Raw genomic sequence first — 8575 nt, 5'->3', positions numbered from 1 at the left:
GCTGTGGACATGTGTTGAGGAGTTGTAGATAATGTTGAAGAGCTGTTGCTTTTTCCTAACCGTGGGGGTTTTTTGTTGTTGTTGTGAACAATGTCCCTCCCACAGCCCTGTCTGATTGGTTATACGTCATGACTAAATGCTGAAATTTTCTCTTTCACTTAAACATTTGGAAAACATAAATAAAAGAAATTTCAATGAAAATTTGTGTTGCTCTAAATTTTGACACCAAGATTTTTATTTTTACTTCAAATGAATATTGTGAAGTTCAAGGGGTGTGCGCTCACATCTGGGTCGGTCAGGAGGCTGGATGCAATGTCTCTACCCCCTTGTCACTAATGCACAGAACAACCTACCGACCTGATGACATCTAAACAAGATATTCTGTTTTGGATTCACTTTTGCACACTGGGGGAAGTGATGACACATCATCCAGCCTTATATTCGGTCTATAGCAATAATGAGTAGCTGAGTGAGAAAAACAGTTCATGTCCCACCACCTAGTTATAATTCTGAGTTGGAGATATTAGAAATTTCAGCCAATTGGATTATCCCCCACGTGCTGAAAACAAACTACACAATTTACTGGTGTCAAAACCCAGTAATGCCAAAGTCAACAACTAAATTAAATTCAACATTAACTTAATTTCAGCTAATTCAAAATGCCCTCTGGTGAAAATCAAGTTGTTGTTGGATTTTTTTTACCTTGTTAGCACGTCCATATGGAGTTTTTTTTATAAGCTAGAAGACACACCATGAGCAAAAAAAGCAGGCATGGCCATGGCTGAGCATTTCCACCTTGAAATGTGTCCCTGTGACAGATTTCAGGAAAAACAAACCAACGCCTGCCATCTTGCGGGGGGCTTTTTTTTCTTTTTTTTCCAACATTATTCTTCTTCAAATCGATTTCTCATTCAAACGTGTATGGCTGAATTACTCCAACATTACAAATTGCAATTGTGTAGGTTAAAGTAGTTTTACTGAATTTTAGCAGTCGTGAGTGAGCTGGTGTGCTCCACCTGCAGCGACTAGGAAGAAGTGGGCGGAGAAAGAGGCGGGACTTCAAGGACTCTATGAGAGGCAATGGTGTAGAGTTAAATCTAAGCCATTTTAAGGCAGGACAAGTTCATTTTGGGGGTGGCAGCCTGACAGTTGAGTGGTTGTGCTGCATACTGTGGGAACACAGATGCTCTGAGTAGCAGGTCTCCGGTTCCATTCCAGGCTGGCTGGACCGTTTCCTGCATGTCGCTCCTTGCTGTCCTTCCCACATTTTACGACTCTCTTCACCATGCCTTGTAAATAAAGGCACAAAATGCCCCTAAAAAGTAATCTTAGAAGAATAATGCATGAACGCTCCCAGCTCAGAATAACAGGCGTTCCGTCAATATTCCATCACTGCAGCAAAAAGTTCCAACTTGACTAAATCAGTTCCATGATGATACTGTACTACTAATGCTGTTTTCAACTTAAAGATGTATGCAGACTGAATCTTCTCCTGGGGTTAGTAGCACACGTTTGACTGATAGAAATGATGAAATTCACCGAACAGACAATAGCTGTAACTAGCTAGCAACCTACATGAGCACGTTTCTGTGTTGTGTTTGTGTAACAGCAGCTCAGTGTCAGATCTCAGCAGGAACCACTCCTGTACATTTATGGAGCAGCTTAATACAGTAAACCCTCAGTATGAGCAAGGGTTCTCTGAAATCAACACATAGTGACTTGTCCTCGCTTCACTTTGTGCTAACTAGAGCATATATTTATGATTTCTGAAATTTGTGGCATGAAAATGATGAAAATTATGTACAAAATGTCATCAACAGCTTCAGTACAAAAATCTTGGCATTGTCTTACAGAGTTTGACTCGCTCATCCCTCTGCTAAGCTCAAGGCCACTTATGATTCTGACCATTTTTTATTTTTTTATTTTTTTATAAGTCGATGTATTTCATCTCCAAACCTTGGGAACTTTTCTCCTGTTGTTGTAATTTGACTGCATCTGTTTTTGTGAGTTTCGTCCCACAGGACTGAGTGTCTCAGCACATGGCGACCATCTGTCCAACAAGTGGTAGACTGACCAGCATTTCTCCACAGTGTTGGAAAAACAGCCAAACAACAAATGCCATTTTGTACATTCAGTAATGTTGTATATTCGGAGTTTCTGACTGATTCTTAACATTGATATTGCTGGTAATGCAGCAAGCCATGTGTGGATTTGTGTGTATTAAGGCAGAAGGTCCATGCAACATTCATCAGCGTATGTGGACGGCAAAAGCTGGTCCACGTTTCCTTGAGCACAGATTTCGGAACATACATCTGCAGTTTGTATCGACTGTATCTTCATGTACTTCATGTGCATAATATTCTCCACATGCACAGGTTGATTCGACAGTATATTCTTTAAGAAGTCTGCATTCCCAGACGCATGCATTCCACTGCATTGAGAAGTCAGCAGGATAATAAATAAAACAAAAAGGGTTTGTGTGTGACAAGTGGCCTTCAGGTATCACTGCAGGCACCAACATCACTTGGTGTCTGTGTATGTTTATGCCTTATTTATGAGTGTGTATGTGTCTTCATGTATACTGGGAGGTGAGGGTGAGCAGCCTGCATCATGTCAAGGTGCTTTGGTACTCGTGTATGTTTAAACGTTTCCATAGCGCCTCTATAAGTGCTTCCCCTCGCTGCTGTTTTGTCCACAATGACCTTTAAGAGGCTCTCAGAGGGCTTTGGCACTGGTGGTGTGGGAGACGGTGTGGGACACTGGTTTCTGGGGGTAGCGGCTGTAGTAGTAAACCTGGAACAGGATGGTGATGTCCACGAAGACCTGCAGCAGGCCACAAGTCCAGAACTGCACAGGAGCCTGGGTGAGCAAGAAGTAGCCTGTTTTAAAGGTGTCGCCGCTGGTCCACATCAGAACCATCTTGATACTGTAAGAAAACAATGAGAGAAGACGTAGTGAAAAATTTTAGCAAACAGCAACAAGTTGACGTGCCACCACCAAGTCATTCATGAACCTAGTAATGGACAGCATGCCCAGGAAAAAACAAACTCCACTTTACAATTAGCCCAACTAACACAGCTAGCATCGTCTGTAAATTGTGCAGGACCACAAAAAGGAAAGGCAGGAACGTGAAGCATCAATCAACATCTGTAACGCACAACCCAATGCAGCCTAAACACCAATCTCGTATCCAAATACAGATACAGAGACGGATGATTTTGTTGGTTGAACCGAACATTTAATAACATCTTCATACACATCTAGCTCTCACCATTACATGCCAAGTGTTTGTTGTGATCAAGGAAGCTCAACTTTAGCAAGATGGAGCATGTTAGCTGGAACAGGCTGTGATAATTTGGCCTATCTCTGGTAACATGTGGACTGTTTCCGCAGACTACGAAGTCCATTAGACTCTAACAAATCGGACCCAACGCTTATTGGAGTTGTAGATTAAACTACAGACAAGAGCTCTGCACAAAATGACCAATGACAGTCAAAACCAAATGTTGTTTCATGTTTGAAAATATGTTGTTTAAAGATATGTACAAGCCGACATCTGTTCATATGGGGGGTTTTTTTGGCTTGTTTTTAAAAAAATATATATTTTCAATGCTACAGTTAAGTAAAGACTGAATAAGGAAAGGTTTCGACTGAGCTGCCTTCTTCTCATCTGCCAACTCTTGCTCGCTCATTCATTGTGTTACTTCCTTCTTAAAACAGTATTAGACCATGAAAGTCACAGAAACAATCATGATGTAGTGGCTGTGACAAAGAATTAAAGTGATCAGTCATTTCTACCTCAGCACCTTGTGAAATAAAAGCATTTTAAAATAAAAATATGTTCCATGAAACATGGTTTTGCATTACTACCTTCTTAGAACTTCACAGATATGCAAAAAGGAACCAATTATTTCATGTGTTCATTTATTAAATTCTTTGGGACTCCAGACATCCGTGTTCCCTTCAAATTAGCATTTGCCCCCCACCTTTAATTCATCTGGGATACATTTCCAAGATTTTTACATTAATTTCGATATGTTATGCCTCCAAATTAAATGTGGTCACAGGGAGCACATGTCAATGACAGAAGGAAATGAGGTCAGAGAAATGCAATATCAGTTCTGGCAAGGAGGGAATTGCAAATTTGCCACAATAACAACCATGGGAAATTGAAATAATAAATCTACTCATGGTGCAGGCTTCTCATCAGGTCTACATCCTGTGACACATTTCTGACTAAAAAACTCATAAGAGATGAGTGGTCATATGGTGCACAGGAGACCACTGAGTGCATGAGTTTCACAGTAAAATGAAAACGGTAACTGTTTTACAAACGACTGGAGAAAAGTGCCCATGTGATTTGAGAAGACAGAGCTCCTCTAAGCATAATCTTCGTCCCCTCGCTGGCACTGGGAAGCACTGTGAACTCAACTAATGAGATGGAAAAGGAAGTCTAACAAGAGGAGAAGAGACGCAGGAAAAGAGCTAAGCCCTGGGGTCCAAACACACAACTTTGTATACGTGTCTAATCTCTAAAGATAGAAAACGACAGCATATAAAAACGCACTCAGGTAATGTGAGGACATTACCTCTGAAAAGCCCTTTAAGGCTTCAGGAAAAACCTTGCCGATGGTGCTTATGGGGGTTTTCCGAACCCGTTTAAGACAGCATAAACACAGCCATCGAATTTTGCAGAGCTCACTTGTGTTTGACTTTTTTTGTTTGTTGCAGTTCAAAAACTTAGTTTTTTGCTTGAGGCAGGGATCCATGTAGGCATCGCTGACAAAGAAAGGACTGAGCCAGCACTGTGTCTACAATGCACCCATACACACACACACAGGACTCCTCAGATGTGCTTCCTAAAGCAACCTGCCTACAACAATATGAACACATGCTGAGGCATTTGAAATCCTTTCACTCAAGCATGTCAGTGTGGTTGGTCAGCACTATTTGAATGAGCTTTGCAGGGCTTCTTTTTCTGTCACTGTGCCAAGGTGCTACTTTGAATTTAAAGACCTGGTTTTATCCCCAGTGGTGTCCAGCTATCCACTATAGTTTGGGTTATATTTGCACCGGTCTGGAGATGTCTGTCTCTGAGATTTCTGTTTCTCCAGGGAAGCTGCCAGGCAGTGGGGGAACAGGCTTCCTTCAACTCGATGCAGACTCTGCTTGGTAGAACATGAGCCCAAACGGATTCTGACTGATTAGGATGAGTGTCTCGACTTTTACCAGCTTATTAAAACTCATCAGGTTTTCTTATTCCGTGACATTACGACATGCTGAAAGTGATTACTGTGTGACTGTTCAATCAATGTCACCCGCTGAGTTGAATCAGACAAAGCCTTACGCATCTCACCTCATTATCAGTGTTGTGGCTGAACAATCACCTCTCTCCTGAAATCAGTGGCCTGTGCTGCGTAATGCAGCGTCATGGCTTGTTTTCACTAAAGATTTGTCAGCCTGAAATTGCACAAATGCAAAAATTACTTATGTTTGTGGAGGGACTCTTTTTTTCAAGTGAGGTGGGGGACCTCAGCTACATCATACATGCAAAGGAGGTAAATCAAATTTCTGTTTTGCTTCTAAAAGCAATGAAAATGTACTTTTAAAACCTCCTACAGTCAATGTTCCCATTACTCAGGACTTAATAAACCAACAGACTTCATTATCAACAGCTTTCTTTACAAAACAAAAGTTTTAGAAAGACATGGGACCTGTAGTTGAACTAATCTCTACTAGGATGTTGGTGGGAATCACAGAGATGACAGAAGGCCTTATCCCCACATTTTTGGGTAAGTTTGGTTTAAATGTTTTGCTCCTGAGGTACGATATTTCTTTAAAAGGCCTCTTGAGGCCATGTTTACATCCTGGTACAAAACAGAATTAGTGTCTGTAGCTAATTTCCTCATTCATGTTCACTATGTGAGTTTTAGCTTTTCTATATTTCACCTATTTAAATTGTATTAAGATTTAATAAAGCATACTTAGGGCCGTACTGCTATAGGACAGTTCATAGCCCAGAGATGTTTTCATGGCTTACATTAGCGCCACTCGCACTCCACTTGTTTGCTTCCTTTTAAAATAACTGAAAGTTAGGTGATCAGGATCTGCTGAGATGGTTACTGCTGAAGCCACCACACTGAGGCTTAAAATAGCTGTTTAGGAAAGGTACGGGTGACGTTACAGAAGTTTCATCCATCTTTATGTACATAAATACATTTTTGTTGAAATGCTTTTCCCAGTTTGGTGTGGAACAACTTGACCAGCCTGCAGAGGGCCCTGGCTTCAATTCTGTTCAACAAGCTTACTGTGGACCCAATCTTATCACTTGGTACAATGTGCTGATGTTCTCGAATGCTCCAGCGAATCAGTCAATATGTAAGTTTAATCAGGTCGGTCAGTCAGCTTGATCAGCAATATTGGTCAGTAAGACTGACTGCTAGCAATAAACATGTAACCTGGTACTACCTGTTCATGGTCGCATGGCCGGCGACAAAACTGGTACAGCCTACCCCTTTGTTTCCAAACAGCGTCCATGAGTGTGTAGACACCCTGTGGAACGCAAAATAATATCTGCAAAGGGGGATTGTCTACCAAACTGCAACTCTCCAGTGCTTCTGTCGTCCTGACTTCTTGCCACGGACTCCAGGTTCTGAAGCAGCCAAGTGGCCTCAAATTGTGTGCTTGAGTTTGGTCATATGCCTTCAAATAATGCTACTGCTTTTGAGGTAACCGATGCACTGCCTCCCTCAGCAGCGCCAAAAAGCATGCGAAGACCAGGAAAAAGAAAGACTACTATTTTGGAGAACGTACGTTCACCACATCCCTCTGAACGGCTGCTGAGGCCCTCAAACTGGGACAGCCTCCTGGATAGATGCCCAAAAAAACTTTATATGGACCGTCATGCTTGTGTCGAGCGGCAGTGATGCTGATGATGATGATGAATATGCAAGATCATTGATATTTGATGCGTGTGCAAAACCCCAGATTCCAAACTTTTCACCTTTGTTAATATTAGTGCATGCCAAATACAGTATTTTTAAGGTAAAGGAAGAAACATGGTGATCGGTATTGTTCTTGGTTAAGGTTGTGGGAAAAAGAAAAAAAAAACATGGTTAAAATTAATTAAAAATTGTGGCCAGTCTCCTGCAATTGTAACATGTTACACCACCCATCCACCACCCAGACTTCCACATGCTTACTTCTGGCTTAATACTAAAGTGGCACCCTACCAAGCCTTCCTACGTGGCACAGAATATTGGCACTGAACATAATGTCAGAGGGGCAGAATGATATCATTCAGCTGTGACATCCTAGGAAGCCAAGCTGGGATGACTTGTAGCAAATCCCTACAGCCAGGCTCCGATGTTTGGTGGAAACACACCAAATCATTTGACCCGAGGCTGATGTTCATGACATATGTCATCCCATCTGATATGCATTCAATTTAATATTCCACTGATGTGAGGAAGATCAATCACAGCCACAATCTCATAAAAGTCATAACCATTTATTCATGGTGGGGTCAAGCATTGCTGGTGAATTTAGAACTGGATTTTGTTGGATGTGCTGACCCATGTGGATCTTTTGAGACAGCATCTTGAAATAAACATGTCACCGAACAAAGCTTTTAGCAGGTGAGTCATGGTGATGTGCCCATTAAGAATGCAGGATGAGTCTTTGCTTTTGCATTTTTCTTGCCTTTCTATAAGTCTTTTAACAGATGTAAGGGGTGCATGAGAGGTAATCTAGTGCCTCTCTGACTGACTGTAACCCCAACACTCTGTCTGTGTTTTTAGCCTCTTTGGGAAAAAAGCTTTGAGTCAAATCTCCTCTTGTATTATTCATGCTCCCAACTTCACCTTAGACCTTTTCATTTGTAAGGCCAATTTGTGCAATCCCTGCTATGTTCCTTCTCCTTGCTCCTCTACAGCTCTTTCTGAATGTCCCCTTTGGCTTTCTTTTCTACATTTTTTTTGTGGTCTTTTATCATAAGCCTGCTCTGTACAGCACATCTCCCTTCCTCCCCATCCTCCCACCAACTCCTTCCACCACCTCCTCGCCTCTCTATACCTGTTTGCATTTTGCCGTACCCCTACACACTGTCCTCGCGCTCTTCTTTCTAAGTAAGGAGCTTGTTAGCTCTGTGAAAAGAGGCCCTCCCTCCTCTCCTCCCCACCCCCCTATTCCTCGGCGGCCGCTGTCTCTGTTATGACGATGTGTACCTGCAGGTAATGATGAGAGAGGCGGGATTCATGTTTGATCAATTCCTCTGCTGGTTTCCTAATAAGAGGTAGCACAGGGAGGGCCAGGGGAACAGGGCGCGAACATGTCTGGCTACTTATTTGTCACCTTTCCTGAGAAAGGAAGACCGCTGCGCGGTGGGCTGAAACGACGGCAGTGGAGAGGCAGAGCTACACTGGACCAGACAGTTTCTACAGCGGGCTGCAGATGCGTTGTATAGACAGGGTGGCATTGTTACCAAGCCTTTGTACTTTTGTAAAACAATGGCAGAATGAAGGTTAAAGCACAGACTGTCGGATTTATTTATAGGCTTTTTAAGCCAAGATGAGTG

General features: G+C 42.2%; 1 protein-coding gene across 2 annotated transcripts in view; it reads right to left on the bottom strand.

Annotated features, from left to right (window-relative positions):
- Positions 1 to 1929: 1929 nt before the first annotated feature.
- Positions 1930 to 8575, bottom strand: part of slc66a2 (solute carrier family 66 member 2) — a 37272-nt gene continuing 30626 nt past the window's right edge. For both annotated transcript variants that reach the window (XM_008287868.1, XM_008287869.1), the window contains one exon: positions 1930 to 2926. In XM_008287868.1, the coding sequence (XP_008286090.1) occupies positions 2716 to 2926 (211 nt within the window). In that variant the 3' untranslated portion in view covers positions 1930 to 2715. The remainder of the gene's footprint in view (positions 2927 to 8575) is intronic.

Source organism: Stegastes partitus, unplaced genomic scaffold, assembly GCF_000690725.1.
Source record: "Stegastes partitus isolate 25-593 unplaced genomic scaffold, Stegastes_partitus-1.0.2 Scaffold525, whole genome shotgun sequence".
NCBI classification, from domain to species: Eukaryota; Metazoa; Chordata; class Actinopteri; family Pomacentridae; genus Stegastes; species Stegastes partitus.
The sequence above is the reverse complement of the archived record's forward strand: the minus strand, read 5'-3'. Positions and strand labels throughout refer to the sequence as shown.